Genomic DNA, 20,111 nt, shown 5'->3' on the forward strand with positions numbered 1-20,111 from the left:
TTTTTCAAAACCTAATCTGTGGAAAGGAGCCAAGAGAGAGAAGGAAATTAATAAAACAGACAGGAAATATCTGCTGACTTCAACTCCAAAATGGCTGAAAAGTATGCTAGTGTTTCCTTTAAAACAGAACCACCCCTTCTTTATGGTATTTTAACAAAGCTGCTGTACAGAGCACCTTTTGGATAAATTGTACTTTTTCTGTATTGCACTGCCATACAAAATTTTCAATGATATGTTTTTAAAAAGATATATTTAAATATTTTAGATGAAGATATTTAGAATTAAGTATCAACATAAACAAAATAATAATTTTTCCTCCCCGTTATTTACCTTTTTATTTTTTGATTCCCCTGCTTCCAGAATTATTATGTCATTTATTATAGATGGACATTTTGTCAATGATGGAGAAGAATGTTTACTACGATGAATTTTAAAGAGAAAGAGAAGTTTAATTTTATTTTCAGGATGCATAAAGTCCCTTCTGAGAGGATATTTTGCTTTCATTTATAATAATTCTTCTGTGTATAGTGCAAAACCTATAAATCTGTAAAAACCACCTGACACTGCTAAAATAAACATATTTATCCTTCCAGCTGTTGACTGTTTAGCTGTAACATAACACATTTCAAGCTGTCTAGAAGTTTGTGATATGCAAACATGGTTAATTCTATCCCTTCTTGTTTTAAAATTTCCTTAGTGGGTAGCATTTAATTTCTCACTTTTTCAGAGGAGCAGCCATTTCAGATTCTGCTCAAGTTTCGCAGGTCCACCAAAACATCAGTAGAGGCTGGCATGCTACTGTCATGTGATGCACTGCACATGGATAGCTCTGAAGTGGTACCTTTGTTCGGCGGCGCCAGTGACAGCTCTAGATGAAACTTCTTGGAGGATCCATAAAATTAGTAACAGAACAAATGCCTSATCTGTTCTGTTACAGCCAATGCAGTGAATGTTCTAGAGAACAAGACAAAGGTAAACTCTACGCTTTTCCRAGTAAGATAGCCCTAATTCACAACTGAGATTGTTTAAAGTCTTGCTGAAAATACTGCAGCAAAAATTTGATCGACTTACCTAATTCAAAAATACGATTTCTTCTTTTCCCGTCCCAGCGGAGTGCACAGTGAGTGAAGTGTGTATACTCTCACCTGGAAAGCTTACTTGTGGACTGTGAAAGGCATTCTTGGCTYCTCATGTTAGTATCATTTGGCCCCAGGCATGTCCTCTCTGAAATATCAAAGTATCAGGCTAATTATAGCTAGTGATTGATCCTGGTATAGCAAAGGAGATTGGAGTAGGCCTTAATTTTTCTGATTAAATCTTTTAAAATGATACTTAATGTATTTTGTCTAAAAGTACTGTTCAATTTTCCATTCTGACTCTGATCTCCACTGCTTATTTTCATAATTTTTATGAGAGGCTCTTGAGGTTTGTGGAAAATATGGTATGGAACATGTGTTCAAGTAACCCTGCAGTATTTTTGGAATCTCTGAAGTAAAAAAGGTAGATCAACAAAGCAGAATGTGTGATCTGCCAAGATGAGTCTTGCATTGTGTCTAACACAAATAAAATTTCATTAACATTCTCTAATCACAAAATCAGTCTGTAACACTTCTGTTTGGGGCTGCAGGTGTTGCAGCTTTTTTTTTTTTTTTATCCCTAAAGCTAGAAAGCACATGCCACTTGACAACTTTAGAAAGTTAGGGGCTTATTTTAAGCTTTGTGTGTCAGATTAGTCTGTWAAAGGGCTGATAAATATTTAAAAGGCTTATTTGTCTCTTTTGAAAAGGCTGACTTTCATAATCAGGTAAATTTTCAACTGATTTAGCAGTACTCATTAAATTAATGCACCTCACAGAAGGCAGTGTCACGCAGCACTTGACATTTATCTATGTTCGCATTTTCTAAGAACTGTGTATGGACTTAACTCACTATGGWACACATGAATTTTGTCTTCCTGCTTACAAGTTAAACTGCCTTGGTAACTTGTTTTGTTTCACCACATGAGACCTTTAATGATGTGTCCGTTCATTCACTGAATGGAATTTATTTTATGGTGCCTACACTGTCAGGTTGCAGAAGTTTAATAAGCAGTTCYGCTCTTCATTCATCCAGTCGTGTTGTGGGAAGAGGGACATCGCTTATTCAGATGTGATCAGCATGCAGAGTGTTGTCTAAAAGGGTAAGGAGAACAATGAAGATTATCAGTAACAGAAGTGGTAGTCAAGGCTCCTAGCAGCAAGGATTTTCATTTTATAAATGCCTCTCTAATTCTCTTGAAAATCTTCTGTACCATCCGTACACTGATAGCCAACGTGAAAAAACAGATCCTCCTCCCTCCCACCTGAGACTGCATCCAAATACAACTAACGTGCAAGCTCAGGGGTAAAGCCATAATGGTCAGTGCATGCTAACTGCTAAGCTAGTGACTCACTTTGCAGGAATCACTTGTTGCCAGGTAGCAGCTGCAAATGTTTAGCATAACTGTACTCCTGTAGAACAGTACTCAGGGATCCATGAGAAGGAGACATCCAAATTTAGGCCAGAAGCACTTGCAAGCACTGCACAAGCATTGGTTTGTTGTGCTCCATTCAGGATATCATGCAACAGAACAAGAGCCTTGCTGCAGATATGAAGAAAACATATGGCAAATGCCACTACAGKAGGAGTTCGTAGAAAGGAGCAACAAGGGCAGCTGAAATCAATGTTCTTCCAAGAAGGTCAGTAATTGAGTAAAAACTTACTGAGGTATTTTAAAGTGTTACTTTTGTCTGAAGAATGATATGATCAATAATTTTACTCTATTTCCGATCTTACACCATTTGATTTACAAATGTGAAGATTTCTTCTGATTCTAGTATTACAATCAGATTCTCAACGTCATATATATTTTAAGGTGTAATTTTTCTTTTAAAAGAAAAAACTAAAACCTTAAGCAAAGTTGTCCTTGCAGCTGTGTTTTTAGTGATGTTTTCTGTTCCTGGGGCATGAAGTGAAACAATGGTGGATGTCTGATAGTCTCAAAATGAAACGGCTGAAAGAGGATATAGAGTGGAAGGCAGCACAAGTAGTAAGATTCTAGAAACTCATGAGAACACTTCTTTGGCTATACCTCATCCAAAGCTATAGGTAATAATTCAGTGAAATTTGCATAATAAGCATGGGTTGCTTTTGTAAGGTATTTAACACCAAGGCATTTGGTCCTCATAAACCTGTTTGGTGGGGAACAACAATCATCAAATCCATAATGATGCCTACAGAAAGCCAATTTGGTATCAGTTTGATATCTATTTCTATCTATTGGTATCTATTGTGGCTTGTATAGAAGCTGCAAATAGCTTCCCTTGTTCTGAACCCTTCCTGTGAGGACTCAGACTCGTGTCCCATCTGTTTTTCAGTTTGTTAAACTGTAAGATTAGGGGATTAAGGTTTCCAAGCAATCTACTACACACGGTTGGACTTCGGCTTTATGGTCGATATTCTTCCAACTTTGTGCTTAAGAACACTGATGATACGGGATTGGATCTTTGAAAACTGATTTTGGTAGTGCTAAGATACTTTCAGCTGCCTGTAGGCAAACTTAGTGCTTGATTAGCCCTCAATAACAGTTAGCTGTGAAAAATTACATACATAATGTACATCTTATTAAAGCCTAGAAAATATTCATGAAAAACAGCTGGAATTTCAGCTAATCAGTCTTTTTGTTTTTTTTTTTTTTTTAATTACTAACCTCTCCTGCTTGCAATCCTTTACCAGAATCTCTAGAATATACCTGTCCTGTAAGAACATGAAAAAAAAAAAAAAACAAGTCATGTTCAAACTGCTAAAGATAGCACCTAGAAATGAATCTATGAAAAGATCCAATTATCTTTGAGAAGTTCAGGGTGAATAGATCTTTCAAGATTCTTTTTGATTTGGTTCTATAGAGGGAACAGAGTTATCTTTCTATACTTCTCCTGTTTGTAATTTATCTTAGTATCTTGGCATTATTTATATTGCCAGAATGATTTACACCATGCTCTGAAGTGCATTAAAAGTGATCTAAGAGCTCTCCTTAATTGCAGCAAGCTTTGGATTAAGCCCTTGAACTCTGTTAGGGTGGGCATCGCCACATGCAGTCTCCTAGGCATTTTTTGTTGAAATATGAGCAATTTTTGACTCTAAAGAAGACAAGCTGTGTTAATGTTTAATACTGATTTACTCGGCAGCAGATACAGGAAAAACTTTAGGAAGAAGATGAAGCTGTTCAAGCTGCTGGGGAATTTTCCATCTTGAACTGTATTTAAATTCAAGTGGAGAGTAAAGTTCTGTTACTTTTTTTGAATGTGGGCATGCTCTGTATCTCTTCCTGAATGAGCTGTAATAGTTTGCTCTGTTTGGAGTGAAGGCACTCCTTTGTTATTACAATGCTTTAATGTGTATATTTATAAATGACCTGACCCAACAGAATCAGCCATCCCTCGGGGTTGTACTTCAGCTTACTTTTGAAGTGAAACTAGTAAATGCAAGGGAGATGGGGACAAAAAAATCATTTAATTCTGTGCCTATTTATTAAAGAGGTCTGTACAAGCTAGACTAGGAATTTAAATTTTTGCCTTGAAGCTCAGGCCTTCCTTCAGCTCCCTAAGCACTGTGAGAAATCCTGGAATGWTTTTTGTGAGTTTGAGCTGATACTTGATTAATATGTTCTTGCAGCCATGTGAGTGTGTTATAGACATCAGAGTGGAGAAAGTTTCTTCCTTAAATGGCTTATAGTATCAATAGGTAGGAGAGAGGGGCACAGGTAGATAAGACACAGTGCTATAGAGAGAGGATTTTCACAAAATCACACAGTAGGTCAGTAAYAGAATTCAAATTTTCTGAGTCTTGGTGCAGTATTCTGCTACTGAACTAAATTACTTCCATACATTGTTTTCTGGCTGAGAGTGCTCTCCTTTCTTTTCCAAAACCCAAGGTGTCCATAGATTATGTGGCACTAGCTGGCATRTGCTTCCTGCAGGAGCCGCTTAGCCTGGCTCCTCCTTCTCCTGCATCTTTATAATAGTGCGAATGCCCATGAACATTCACTCTTCCAACAGCTCCACTGTGCCTGTTCATCGAGTTTCTTCTGCTGGTACCCAGTCCAAACTAGGAGAGGCTGAAGGAGTTGCTGTAAGTGAGATGCTGCCTTGAATCATTGTTGTTTTTGTTCTAGCTATCAGGATTAAATTCTGTGTTCAATAAACTGTCTTCTTCCTGGTTGATGGCTGTTTTCTGCTGCTGTTTAATACTGATGCCTTCGTTCAGCACTGCATACTGAAAAGTAGTTGAGGAGTAGTATTGCCAGGTTTTTTTTGTTTACATTTTGAAAGAGTGAAAAGCTTCAAGAGTGAGAGAACTGGTTCTAGTGAAGTAACTTTTAAAAACCTTAGTTTCTTCTGCTGCAAAGACCAACATGAGAAAATTTTCTAGTACTTCCTCATGGAGATGATGAACGTGGATTGCAATGATTAATTTAAGCAGTAGCTAAGGAACTCTTTGCACACTGTGAGGCACTGCCCTCTACCCCCGTTATTCTGTCTTTAACTGGTTCTGTTTATCTTTAAATGATTCTAATACTAAATTAGAGTTAGGGAAGTGTATTTGCCTTTGCAAAAAAATTTTTTTTACATATTATTTAGGCTCTACTTGTTCTTCTTGACAGYCAGCCAGCCAGTGTGTTAAAACTGATTTCTTTTCAAGGTGATACAAGCAATTTATTATTAGCTCTGATTAGCTTTTTGCAGGGGAGGTCACTTGAAATAAAAAACATTTTATTGTATATGCCCAACCGTAAGGACAAAAATAGGAGCAATATTCAGGTTAAAGCTGTCAGAGAATAAGCAGTTCCTGGCTGATTTAATCTGGCAATATTGCTACTTTTATGTGCACTGGTGGCTGCTTTAGCTGTTCGGTTCATGTGCTGCTCTGGCAACAGCTAGCAGGGGCTACCAGTCTGTGTGTATTCTACAATTACCTTTTAGAAAATCCAAGATGACCCATAGCTCAAATATAAATCTTTTCCTTTGATCTTTTAACAATAATATCCCCATTTTGAAGTATTAAAAGAAAGACATCATTTAAATTTAACCCTGAAAGAATCCTTTGTGTCAATGTTATGTAGTGTCTCTTATTCTTCTTAACGTGGAGGCAGAAAATCTAGAGAAAATAAGTTTGGGAAACCACTAAGGCTTTGTAATGTTGAGAGTTTTTCATAGGAGCGCAGTTGTGAGGAATATTTCATAGAAGCTGAATCGGTAAGGTTAACTGAAGCATCCTTTCTCTTAAGCAGTTATTTTTGCATATATATATATATATATATATATATGCATATTTCTGCAACAAACAGAAGCAAGTAATACCACACTAGCATATTTTTTTTTCTTTTTTGCCTGAATAGTGTCTCAAATGGTGAGTTCTCTAGGGCTTTTTTAAAATACATTTTTCATAGTTTCTGGGGTAATGGTGTCCTGAGCCGTATTTGGCACTGTTACCACAAATAGAATGGAAAATACTGCAGTAGTCTGAGACTTAGTTTAAGAGATGACATTTGTTGTCTTTTGCAATTTTCTTGCTGTTCTTCAATGACAAATATGTAATTATTTCAAGCCCTACAGAAATTTTGTTACACAACTTGAAATGAAAAAATTTAACAGTATGTAATCTGAGTAAAGTATGCTGTTTTCCAGTCTCCATCCCCTGCCTCTGTATCTGTTCAGTAGAATAGGAGGTTGAGACAAAAGATGGCTTCCAAAATATTTTCTCATATCTATTAGTGCAGGATGAAACAGCTTTGATTTAGATATTTTTGGTGACAATGAAATGAACAYTTCTACTTCCTGCATCCTGGAAGTAAAGTGCAATTAGCATTTGTTTTTAAGCCCCCCAAATGTGATTCTGTTTCTACATGGGGGTGCAATCTAAAGGAGTATTCCAACTCTGAGTGAAGTCAAAAACACTTAGGCATCAACAGCAGCTCCTGAATGAGCGTCTTCTATTAGTGCCTAAACTGGCTACATCTAAACCGACTGTAATAGCACTCTGCTGTGGCTCAGAGCACAGGAGCCTCCTCCTCAGCAGCACTCCACTTCTCTTGTTTCCTTCCCTTTCCCTGCTAACCTATCAGTATGTGCCTCTTCTGGCCCCTCGTTACTGCACGCACCAACAGCTGTCTCTTTCCAGGGCACGCTGAGCGTGGCACCTGAGGAGACCTTGCCTCTCCTTTGTGGAGAGCTGACTGGAAGAGAAACAGTTAAGGACATCCAGTGGATAAATCCACTTTATAGGTTTGTGGTGGTTTTTCTGGTGCACTGGAATGTTCTCCCGGAACCTTTTCCTTAGTATTTGTTATGCCTGGTCTCAGAAGTGACTATGCTTTCACCTGGAGACCTCTGTTTGAATTGGGACTCCTCCAAATACAATGATATTCTGACAATTTTACCCAGCACTGATGAAACATAAAACTGGCTTTAACTACTTGCCTTTCATCTCTAGCAGGAAGTTCCATCTAGGCACAAGTTGTTTCTGCTCCAATGGAGAAAGGTCTTCACTTTATGCTCTGTGTGATTACAACCATGCTGCTCCTAAAAGAATCAAGCCATACAGGTGAGAGCAACATTTGATCCAGTAATGCTGGTTGCATCCAAACGTGGTTTTGTTCTTCTTTAGAGTATTAATTTTTTATTCTTTAATTGCTAGTGCCTACCAGACTCTGCCTTTGTGTAAAAATTTGGCTTTAGATTTGGTTATTAGGATACCATCAGACATACCTTGTTGTAACTTGTAATGATGTTGTGACTCTGTCAGGTTTTGAGTGCTGTTACTAGTGTCTTTGTGGTTTTAGTTGTAAACCAGATTATGGCGATCAGTGAGGGTGAAGAAGCGTTGGAACAGGGAGGTCAGATGTCCTTGAACACAATCGTTGTGATTAAAGCTATACTGTTTTAGAATCTATGCTTCCTTGAATTGCAGCAAGTTAGGCTGATTAACTTGTTCTGTTGTTAATGTTTTTCATGTTACTTGTTTAGCCCCTCTGCTCGTGATGTATTTTGGGAAGAAGAGGGAATTTAGTGCATTGAATTTGTCAGTTCAGTGAGACCCCAAGTCTTTTTGTAGCCAAAAGGTGACATTGCATTTCCCCCTAAGGTGTCTAGGGGACAGTAACAGGAGCTTGACCTGGACTTCTGCACAGTGATCAGCCAACTGGATCACATTTTACTCTCCGTGTGAGGAGGTGACAGGTTTGCTCTTTTTTTCTGGGAATTGCAGCTGTTGTGGGCTGAAGAACAACAAATATTATTGTTTCAATCATACTGTGGCTTCTGAGTATTTTATTCCTGGAGTCCAAACTCAGGCTGAGGAGTAGCTTGGGCTTACAGAATTATTGGGAGACAGAAATTGGCCCTCTGTTTAGAGGGCTGGTAGAGCACCTTCACTACTTCTGCTGGCTTACCAGTCCATCTCACCCATGCACCTCCTAGTTAGGTGAAGTTGGTAATTGCATAGCTGTGGTAGTGGCTGTTTGCCTAGATTGCTCAGGTTTAATATGCTTCAATCTTTTGCTTCAGTGATAATGGTCAAATTCTCTCATACTCTTATCCTGAATGTCCAAGTGTGCTCCAGAATTATAATTCACCTGACCTATTGCCTCTTCTTTTAATTCAGCTAATCCACCTGGTCAGGAGCTACAAAAAAGGAAGTATTGGTAAAGGACATCAAGGCAAGTCTACTAGACCAGACAGGGAAAAGGGGATAGAAAACTGGGATGAAGTGCCTAGTTTTTAACAGCACTAAAAGCTTTTTCAAATCACATCAAATCAAGGAGTCATCTCCCATTAAAAGGTTGTTTGTGCTCAGAGTCAGTAGTGTGGCAAAGCCCCACATGGAAGGGGTAAGGACAAAGCTGATTTTTGCTAGCATAGCTATTTCCTGCAGCTGCAGGCCTTTGGGGGATGAGAGTGGAGGGATGAGCCCCTTTTTTGTGTTATGTTTTTATGGGCTTTCACAAAGGATTCTCACAATATGTACTTGGCGTCTGAGCAATGTCACTGCCATGAACTTTGAGTTAGTGCTGCAACTTGATTACTTACGGTCCTTTCAGGAGATGGTAGTTCTTACAATGGAGCATCTAGTGCCGCTGCAGGGGAGCTGAAGCCCTCAGTACAAACTGTTTTCTTCCAAGAGACCCTAGCAGGTCTTCAGAAAGAAGCCAGTTTTTACTGGCTCTAATGAGTTTTCAAAGGGAGACAAGAGAATGCCTTTGTGAAGGTTTCCAGCTCTCACAGAGAGCAGTACTGAAGAGGAAAAAAAAAACAGGTTTTGTTTTACAATAAAGTAGAGTTCAGTAAAAATCAGAAAATGCAGAACCAAAGAATGAATAATACATAACGAATGATTATGCTATTATATTTAATGAAAAAATTCCAAAAGCTTTTGCTTGAGGGATTTTGGGCTTTTACTTTTAGACAGTTAATTCTTTGATTCTAAGGAGTAATACATGCACACACTCTAGGAAAAAAACATTCTGGTCATTTAATGAGTTATATATTGACATAATTTTGGTTTTAATTCTGCATCTCAGTCATTTTAATATAGCTCTCCTGGAGTTTGGGGTGGGAAATAAGGTATTCTCCTGAGTGTTATGAGAAGGAGGACAAGGATCAAATAATTTACCATGACAAGTTATGCATCAGAGCAGTGAATAGAACCAGAAGCATGGTTAACCTCAATAATAATACCTTCGCAGGTGAATTGTGGAGTTTTTACCCAAGAGGAAGGAGGTGTCATTACCTATCTTTTACAAATTGGAAACTGAGGTACAGAAAGAAGTAATATGGAACAAATGAGTGGCAGATTTGACAGCAGAGTCCCTGATGTTCTTCACCTCAGTGCTGTCTACTGGGCTGTGCTGTCTCTCACCACGCTTAAACTCCTTGCCAGTTTGATTACTTTCTTTGCTATCTATTCCTTGATGGGGCACAATGAAAAGGTAACAGAAGACAGGCTTCCTGATCCCTCTTTCTTTAGTGTTGTCACTGTTTTTCCTGGTTTTAGTCATGGTCCTTTTGGAGGCTTTAATTTTCCCTTCTCGTAAGAGTGAAAAGTCGGAGTACTTACATCTGGGGAGGGAAATGCAATAGAATGTGGTAGAGAAGGATTTCAGTCCCAGTGGCTGCAAGATGTCCTTTTGCTTTGACAATAGGAACCCACCATCAGTAGGGGAAGGGGAAAACAAGAAAAGCCAGTAATGGAATTTAATGGTGATGAACCTTTTTCCTTAGGGGGGTAGGCAGGAGTTAGGAGGGATCTTGGTGTTGTGACTTTTCATCCTGGTTGGGGGGCAATAATGGTGCAATTCTCTGGAATCCATTCTTCTCTGTATGAGTGAGAGCCATAATAATGAAGTTGCAATTAGAAACTTCCACAGCCTAAATTTTGGCTATGTGTATTTCTGCTTTGGTTTGATTTACATTAATATTGTTCTGTGAATGAGGAAACAAGCTTGACAAAATTGCTGCGAGTCAACTGCACTATGAGCTTTTGAGTCAAGGATAATCATTCCGTTTACAGATTACAATATGAAACAAGTTTATGAAACTTCACTTTTAAGGAGCTGTAAATGTAAGCCTTGCAAGAAGTTGATTTTTGTTGTTGCTTTTTCAGGAACTAGCAAGAATGATGACACTGTGAGTAAGGTATGTCCTAAGCTTATTGGTGCAGAGCTATCAATGCAGGCATATGTGAGGAAGTCTTACATTTTAAAATGCTTTTAATCTGTAAAGAGCTATGATTTTTGAATGTACTTTTCACGGTTATTTCTATATCTATGTGTCTCCAGATTTTCTTTTCTTTTCTTTTTTTTAATTCAAATTTTTTTTCAATATTCAAAACTCAGTCATGCCCCAAGGAAGAATCTGCCTCTAGCTCTGGCTTCATGGCTACAGAATTTAAATCACAGAATTATTCCTTTGTCTATGATTATTATAAACTCCTTAGCATTGGCAAGACACGCAGACACACGTGAGCATGCAGAGATACCATTTTTAGTTCTTAAGATGTGTTTTTACCTTCCCCAAATTTGTGGGAGAAACTTCCTCAGGTTTCTGAAGAAAGATGGCACATTTCACTTAAAATCTAACCTACTATAACATGTAGATGTTCACAAAGGGCAGAATAGTATCTATTCTAAAGATGTTACAATTAAAAATGATGGGTGGCTGGGTCATGGTAATGTAGGGAGGTGACTGTAATTATCCAAATGGCCTAGGTAGGAACAAAACTTGTCTCTTAAATGTCAGCTCATTTCTCAATCTCAAACCATACTGCTGCCTTTCTGATGTATTTATAAAAATAGTAGTACACTGTTGAGATTTTCAAAGTACCATTTTGGAACCTTCAATAATTGATGGGGAAAACCAAATTGAGGCACTAGGATTTTTTTTTACTTTTGTTCTATTCACCCTCTTGATCAGTAAATATAAACATTTTAAACAGATCTGAAAAGAAAAGTGGTTGGTTTTCTGGCTTTTGTCTAACAGCAAGTTGTAGCTCTTCTGACAATAACAGTACTGCTTCTAGGACACCCTACATTAGTTAACTTCTGATCGCAGCTGCAAAGATAGAGCTCATCCCTCAAAGTCCTTCCATTCCAAAGAGAGAATTGAAATGACTTTGTTCAGGTCATGGCAGAGCTAGAGCTTCTTTTGCAGATCTTGTGGCATGCCCACAAGCTCTCTCACTCTGTCTAGAAATCTATCTGATGATTTTTTAAGAAAGGGATACACTTAAACCCAACAAGTCTTACAGAATTGGACAGCTTAACTGATAAATATTTGAATTGTTCTGAAGTTGTTCTGATCAGAAACCATCAGGTGAGTTCTGTGACTCCACAAGGTTGGATGATGCACTCTTTAATCCAGCATGCCATGTAGAAGTTACTCCCTGCTTCCTGACCTCCTCATGTCAGGTTCCCTGATGGTCTGTGTCTCTAGGAATTGCTCCCTAATGAGACCTTAATTGGCTGCTAGCTGTTTTGTCTGCAACATAAATTAATCTCCTTGGAAAACTGTATGCACTGTGTATCTGAAGAAACGTGGCAACATTTGAAGTGATCTTTATTTGGACAAAGTATGCTGGCAACACACAATCAAATGAAATGRGTTATTAATTACTGTCAGGGAACAGTGATGCATGAAGGAGGTAGAGTAGTGRTGAGATGATTTGTTGCAGATTTCAGGGGCAGATTTATAGCTGGCTTAAAACAAAAGCCTTTAAAGTCAGATAATAATGTAAGCCTCAGCTCAGTGGGGCCACCTCTGGGACTTTCAAAATCCAATTATTTCTCCTTCATTTTTTGACCTACAGGGCACTGACCCAGAAGGGCCAGAAGAGAATCTTCCAACACTGACTGTCACCACAATTCTGGTAAGGCAGAGTGACAAAACACTGATAGTGCCAGGGAGATAGCTGGGATTATACCTTACTTTTCATGTTCCACCCATATATTTGCAGGTGCTTTCTTTGACTTTGACACCCCTTTTCGTCACATATAATATTTTCAGAGTTCTTCCCCAATACTGTAGAGGCACAAGATCGCTATAGTTTGCAATGGAAGGATTCAAGCACCAGCAAGCCCAGCCCATAAAGGGACTGGGAATGCACTTCTATAAAAGCCTGCTATGTGAAGACAGTCAGCCCTCTTTACTCTGTTCAGCTATCTATCAGTTGTCATGTTAGCAGTAAGCTGTTGTGTCCTACAGTAGAAAGATTTATAATATAACATAAAATAAAGATCAAGTGTGCAGCAGTTAAAAGCAGACCATAAGAAAGGAAGTACATTGTCACAAGCACCAAACAAGGATGACCATTCAAAAGAAACCTCTGCAGTAAATTTTATCACTTTGCTGTCAAGATCCTGCACATGCAGGTGATGCTCGGCTAATGCTTTAATGGACCCAATGAAATGCATTTGGCTTTCTAGACTGAGAAGAGATTATTGGTTGCTTCTCTTGAATGTGTGGCTTGCAAAATGCAGCTCCCCTGCTGGAGGACTAGTGGTGACATATGACTCCAGTGACTATCTTGTAGGTTTGGAAACGTCTCCATGATAATGTGAGGACTGGTCTTTGGGGAGCGTTTGCCTAAAAAAATGGTTCAATTTACCATCAGCTGCACTGGAGACTGTTGAGAGTTTGTAGTTCCATATGTTTCTGTCTACATCCAGGAGGATCCCTATGTCATGGTGAGAAGTGCAGAGCTGGAGGGATACTGCATTGATTTGCTGAAAGCACTTGCTGCGATGCTTCACTTCAGCTATAAGGTGAAGGTGGTGGGAGACGGGCAGTACGGTGCCATCTCTTCCAAAGGCAACTGGACAGGGATGATTGGCGAGATCATGAGACAGGTAATTTTCAGCTTTTATGTTTGAGGAATTGCAGTTGTACTAAGGAAAGAACTGTACCAGCAAGCTCTTGGGCTTCAGTAAATTTTGCTCAGGGACTATTTGTAGTCAATCTGTCTTTTGCTTAAAACTGGCAGTACAAGCCCCTTGCTAGTCATCAATGTGGAAGCTAAGGAACAAAAAGAAAAAAAATGCCAGAACCACGGCAAGAATCACTGCTACAACAAGGCACTCCTGGTGTGGTGCTTGTCCTGTCTCAGAGACTGTCCTGTGTTTCTGCGCGGTCTGAGAGTCTGCGCAGACAGCTTAGCTCACTAATGAGCCAAAGCTAGCAGCTTTAAGGAAAATTTGCCTTCAGTTTAACCATTTGAAATTTGCTTGAGACAAGCTCCATTCCTTGTTGATAGGTGGAAGGATATAGTGGCTTTTACCTGGCAATTTTTAAAAGTCTATGTCTGTGTTGATCATAAACCAGAGAGTGTTAACCTTTCTTTACCTTCCTCACATTCCAGTAATCTCCCTGCATGAACAGATACAGTTGTTCCTGGAAAAGGGCCACATTTAGAGAGTTTAACCATAGAAATAGGAAAAGCCTGCTGMTGATAGGAAAAAGCAGGCCTCTTTCAGATAGGTAATCCATTAGACATTCAGGGAGATTATCTGATTATTATTTCCTACAGCTAATATTCTGTCATCTGCTGGTAACATATGATATTAAGCCCTCTCTGCCCCTCTGAATTCAGTGTCCAGCTATCACTCACGTAGTTGCTGCAATCAGAAGGGGTACATCTATTGTCCTTTTTTTACCAAAACCAATGTGGTTGAGAGTGCACAGCCTCAGTTTGTGTGTGTGGCACTACTTGCATGTGTTGTTGGAAACCAGAAGTTCCATGCACCCTACTGTGAACAATGCAAAACAAAGCTATTCTTTTTCACAGAGCTCATTGTCTAAGATGATAGCTCTCTAGCGGGACAGAGAAAGGGGTTTGCCATATAGATATCTGCCCAATGAGCATGGGACGCATTCTATCCATATATCAGAAGTCAAGAACGTTCRATGGGTGATTTGTTTTTTCTCTGTCTTACAGGAAGCAGACATTGCAGTGGCTCCCTTGACAGTCACATCAGCAAGGGAAGAGGTGGTCTCCTTCACCACACCATTCCTACAGACTGGGATTGGAATCTTGCTTCGAAAAGATACCGTATCTCAGGAGATGCCTCTCTTTCACTTCTTGGCTCCCTTCAGCAAGGAGACTTGGACTGGCCTCTTATTTGCTTATGTGCTRACATGCCTCTGTCTCTTTCTTGTTGCCAGGTAAAAAAAAAGATTTTTTTTTTTTTCTCAACTGCTTTCTCAGCTACAAGGAATCATAGAATCATAGAATCAGTAAGGTTGGAAGGGACCTCTGGAGATCATCTAGTCCAACCTCCCTGCTCAGCAGGGTCACCTAGAGCATGTTAGACAGGGTTGCGTCCAGAAAATCACATCTCTAAAGAAAGTACCTGTGTGCATTTTGCACAGAGGAACCCTCTGTACAGGCCCAGAACCAGGGCTAACAAAGCTTAAGGCATGTCAGATTAGAGACAGCATTAAGAGTAAGATTTCCCCATGGAGAGCACCATAGAATCACAGAATAGCTGAGGTTGGCAGGAACCTCTGGAGATCATCTGATCTGACTCTGTCYGCTAAAGCGGAGTCACTTACAGTAGGTTGCCCAGGATGGTATCCAGTCATGTTTTGAGCATCTCCAAGGATGGAGACTCCACAACCTCTCTGGGCAAGCTGTCCCAGTGTTCAATGATAACCGCTCTTACAGTAAAGAAGTGGGAACATAATCTCTTAATGTGCATTATATCCAGGGTTGCTAAGACCTGTGTTTGACCTTTGACTACTCTTTYTCACCATCACTAGAGTCAATTTTGTTGCCTTGAACAATGACTATGTTTCTATGTGCAGTTTTTCTTTCTTGGTGTGTTTGTATGCATTCTATCCTGCACTGATTTTCATGTAAGAAATTCTTTCTCCTCCMCCTTCCCCTCCCATGGAGCCATCTCCTGTCTTGTTCAGGGTGTATTGTGGCTCACTGCAGCTACAACCTTGAACAGATGCTCTGTTGCTGCTTTTCTAGCTTGAGGCACAGTCGTTATAGTATAGAGATTTGCTCTGAAGAGCAGTCTTCAGCCTGTTATGAAGGAATAGAGCCATATTATGCAATAGTTTAGGAAGGAGGCATCTGGCAAACTGGTGACAAGACCTTCCTGAGCCTTAACTGTTGCAAGTACTTAAGCCACTGAGCACAGGCAAAGGAAGACCTACCAAGGAAGGAAAAGTTATTTCCAGGCTATCTATCTGCACAGTTGCTGTCACATTGTAGGTCTTTATTTCTTTTCTTCCTGTGTGTCTGGCTTTATCCTGTCATTTTCCTACAGACTGAGCCCCTGTGAGTGGAATGAGCCAAAGAATGAAGAAAACCACTTCACCTTCCTAAATAGCCTCTGGTTTGGAGCAGGAGCACTTGCAYTGCAAGGTGAGCTGGGAGAACTGCAATAGATGGGCACTGGGAGTGGTGTATTTCTGTGAGATGATTGCATATCCAGCTCTCGCTTGTATGTAACACTGATGTGCTGTGCTGTGCTGTTGAGCTGGAGTCCTACTGAAGAGAAAGACATTCTAATTGGGACACCTGACAGCACCAAAACTCTCAGTGGGGGGAGTCTTTTGACTAGAGCTTGATGGAAGTATAGAGATGGCTGGCTTCAGCTGAGGACTGAGTATTTCTTGCTGTAACAATTGCTCTAGGGATTGTCAAGATAACGATTGCACTGGTGCTTGGGAGAGCAGACTGCTTTTGCCGCTGATGTTGCTTCAACTCTGCATGCAGTGCTGATGCTGTTCCAACCAGCCGTAGTAGCTCTTCTCAGGCTTGTGTACTGCCTAAATACCTGCAGGGCAGGTTTTGCAGTTTGGCCCTTATATAAAAGTGTGTTGTACAGGCTGAAGTCAGGTTCATGGAACCAAAAAGTTCTTGATCTCTCTCTCTCTCTCTCTTGCTGTGCCTCACCTCCTATACGTACTTTTATCGACTCTTCTGGTCGTGCAGGTGTCACCCCCCGGCCCAAAGCGCTCTCCGTGCGGGTCATTGCTGCCATCTGGTGGCTGTTCACCATAGCCTTGCTGGCTGCCTACATCGCCAACTTCACTGCTCTGCTGAGCTCTGGCAGCGAACAGCTCCCAATCCAGACATTTGAAGATCTTGTGAAGCAAAGGGAGCTTGAGTTTGGGACACTGGACGGCTCCTCCACCTTCTACTTCTTCAAGGTGCAGAGAATCTAATTGCGATCATACAGACATGCCTTACAACTGCTAAACTGCACCAACTTGTTTAACTTACCTTTATTGGTTCTTTTACTGCCCTCATCACTGTAGACAGCATCTGCTTCCTATTACATTTTAAAGAACATGATTKGTATCTGCTGCTTTGTTTACTCTTCTTTCACCTTTTCTCAAGACAGAAAAGTATGCAGAGGGCTGTATTTTAATAGCGTATTTTGCTTAAGACAGTGGTGCTAGTCTTCAGGGCTTTACTGTGAGCCTTGTGTACCTTTAACAAAATGACTGACCTCGATGATTCCTGGATGCAATAACTGGATGCATGTGAAGTCTTTTATTGTGTGTCTGGGGGGGGATATTTAATATTTATATCACTCTAATACTGTATTACAGAGGAAATCTGCTAGCTAGATACTAGTCTTCAGTATAGAGGGCTTAAAGGGAAATGGTTTAAGCACTCGTTCTCAAAATTGGTTTGCACTCACTGCACATAAACGCATTTTTCAGATAATATTTTATACTTCAGTTTGACACTTGCATTTTTGGGCTGCAGAACTCCAAGAATCCTATCCATCAGCTGATCTATGAATATATGGACAAGAGACGAGACTATGTTTTAGTCAAAACCTACCAGGAAGCAGTGCAACGTGTGATGGAATCAAACTATGCCTTCATTGGTGAATCAGTCTCTCAAGACCTTGCAGCAGCCAGGCACTGCAATTTGATCAGGGCCCCTGAAGTTATTGGAGCCAGAGGATTTGGCATTGCCACTACAAAGGGTTAGTCATTGTGCACAGCTTCTGTCCCACCTCTCCACTTGGATTTCATGGCCTTGCTGTAGGAAATGATTGACAGACAGAGCAAGGGACACAAATTTCTGGCATGGCTAAGTCATGAAACTCCAGATACGTTTTTCTATTCATTGAGACTACTATAGTATGAGCATAGCTGTAACCCTGCTATCCAGTGTTTTCATTTGATTGATAGATGAACTACCACCAGTGCTTGCTGACTTGTACTTTTGAGCTGTAACAGGCGCAACAAATTCTAGTGACCACAGGTGTCATTGGTTCCTGTACTTTTTTCTTCCCATGAGTCCCAGTAATGCAAAAGAGTGCCTAATGTATTTAGCAGGGCAGTTTGTTTCGTTGTGAGCCTGACTGCTTGTATTTTTCATACATGCTTCACTATCATTATTTTAGCAAGTATTATCATACTTCTATGGATAGGATATAAATGGTTGMTACATAGGAAAGGCACTTCTCTTATTCCATGGCATTCTGTTTGCAGAATGACCATCTGAAAGGGGGAAAGCTACATCCTGCTTGGTAATGTAGCAGGCACATTGCTAAAAATGTTAAAGATGTGGCCTGTCCTGTATTCTTCACACTATTTCATTCTACTGCTTCCAGCATCCCCATGGACTAAGAAGCTCTCCATTGCAGTCCTCAGACTGCGTGAATCAGGAGATCTTGACCACTTGCGTAACAAGTGGTGGGAGAGCAGCTGCCTTCACAAAAGTCGAGACAGATGGAGTCCTCTGCAGCCCCAAGCACTAGGTGGGCTCTTTCTTACTCTTGCAATTGGCCTTGCATTGGGATTGATTGCAGCTGTGGTGGAGCTGTCAAATAAGAGCAGACATACTGCTGGAAACCTAAAGGTAGGGTGACAATCATTAGCACCTATCCTACTCCTTGCATCCCTTCTGCTTACCRTAGGCAAGCTAGGCATCTGTGACTCTAGAAAATGTTGGACTTCTGATCATAGGTGATCCTGGTTTTTCTAAGGAAGAGGGGGGCAGAAAATTCCATGTATTTATTTGTTAAAATACGAAATTTCAGAGCTYTAAAGTGTGTGATAGTGATCAGAGTTTAAAAAAAAAAAAATCCCCAAAATAAAGTAGTAAGTAGAAACATTTACTTGTAATTCCTAGGCAGCACCAAGTGTGAGTAGAGTAGAGTAAATCATCAGTAACAAGTTTATTCTCAAGTATGGCCACTCTTAAGTCTCTGACAAGCAGGAAAATGCATGGAAATAAAACCACTCCAGCATCTATCTATATGTGCATCTTTTTCTTGTTCTCTGTCTATTCTAATGTATGGGCTGTGCATATTTAAAATGTAGATTCTACCATTCAGAACAACTCATCCCTGTGTTCCTCCCCTCTTGTTTTTCAGAAATCTTGTTGCTCCATTTTCACAGAAGAAATGTGCACTCGTTTACATATAAAAGAAAATACAAGACAAAGCCAAGAGACTTCAGGGAAGGCAAATACTTAAAGTTTTTTGTTTAAGGAATGGGCATGTGTTAGTTTTCTATCATATATATTTTATAGGTACTACATCACCATAGAAAGATGGTTTTCTGCAAGTTTTTAATGTTAGTTTCCTAACTACACCCCCACCCCCCATACAGAGCACTTCTGATTAGAATTTAGGGGCTTGGAGGAATAAACTAATAAGGGATAGAAGGTAATCTGAGTGCAACAGTTAGTTAGGGGCAGGTAACACCTGGAGAAAATAAAGTTGAGATGGCTAAGGTGCTGGATCCATAGTTAGTGTAGCTTGTACTATGCGAGTACATGAATGGCTGTAGAAGGGACAGAATAGGATAATAGGAAGCCTCTGCTTACTAATTACARTATGAGGTACATTTTGAAAATTAAAGCTCTCACTCAGCTGTTTTAAACAAGAAAAACTGCCTCTTAGATGTTTTAGTTGCAAACAGACTGTACTCTTCCCTTCTTCTAGAGGGAACATGCTGGTCATCATTGTGAAGGCCATATCTGAATCAGAAGAGAGCTGCAACAGTTGCATAAATTCCCAGAATGCAGGACTGACTTACCTAACTGCACTCTCTTCAGTCAAAACAGAGAAAAGGAGACCCTAGTCCAAGGTACTGGACTTAGAGATGCAAGACCAGGACCTCCCTTCTGAGTAGGCAAGCTATTTAGCATTTGTCAATTAACAGTCACAAGATGAGACGTTCCCTGTTTAGCTATAGACGACAGTTTGTCCTAATTAAGCTGATCTGTACTTAGGAAAAAAAAGAGTCATAATTAAAATCCAATAGTACTGGAGCAGAAGTTTAGTAATTAGTTGATTAAAAAACAAAACAAAACAGATCTACCAGGCAAGGGAAGTAATGAGCATTTCAGATCATTCCTCTCTCGTTATCACAGAAGAATCTTTGAAATTCAGAGAGAACAGGTCTCTCAATTGCTGTATTACACATTCTCCAATTAAGCTGCTTTTCATTTAGAATAAAGCATGCCAGAGCTGGAATGACTGATGCATGCACATGCTGGTCTGCAAATTAACAGGTAAATCACTGCCTTTACATACTCTACATCCAATGAAAGTGAGG

The 20,111-nt window shown here is 39.9% G+C and overlaps 1 protein-coding gene across 3 annotated transcripts; it reads left to right on the plus strand.

Annotated features, from left to right (window-relative positions):
* The first annotated feature begins 5,059 nt into the window (after positions 1-5,059).
* LOC146594641 (putative glutamate receptor) lies at positions 5,060-20,111 on the plus strand. Of its 3 annotated transcripts, none has more exons than XM_085307161.1 (11): positions 5,060-5,148; positions 7,510-7,620; positions 10,678-10,709; positions 12,379-12,438; positions 13,238-13,417; positions 14,503-14,729; positions 15,845-15,942; positions 16,516-16,733; positions 17,299-17,524; positions 18,158-18,405; positions 18,923-20,111. In XM_085307161.1, the coding sequence occupies exons 2-11, from the start codon at positions 7,548-7,550 to the stop codon at positions 19,022-19,024; spliced, it is 1,464 nt and encodes a 487-aa protein (XP_085163287.1). In that variant the 5' UTR covers positions 5,060-5,148; positions 7,510-7,547; the 3' UTR covers positions 19,025-20,111. The 3 variants fall into 3 exon arrangements, with proteins under 3 accessions (XP_085163287.1, XP_085163286.1, XP_085163288.1); XM_085307160.1 differs by having other exon boundaries at positions 7,513-7,620; XM_085307162.1 differs by lacking the exon at positions 18,158-18,405 and having other exon boundaries at positions 7,513-7,620.

This window comes from Rhea americana, unplaced genomic scaffold (assembly GCF_003343005.1).
Source record: "Rhea americana isolate MKP2758 unplaced genomic scaffold, rheAme1 scaffold_254, whole genome shotgun sequence".
In the NCBI taxonomy this organism is placed as follows: domain Eukaryota; kingdom Metazoa; phylum Chordata; class Aves; order Rheiformes; family Rheidae; genus Rhea; species Rhea americana.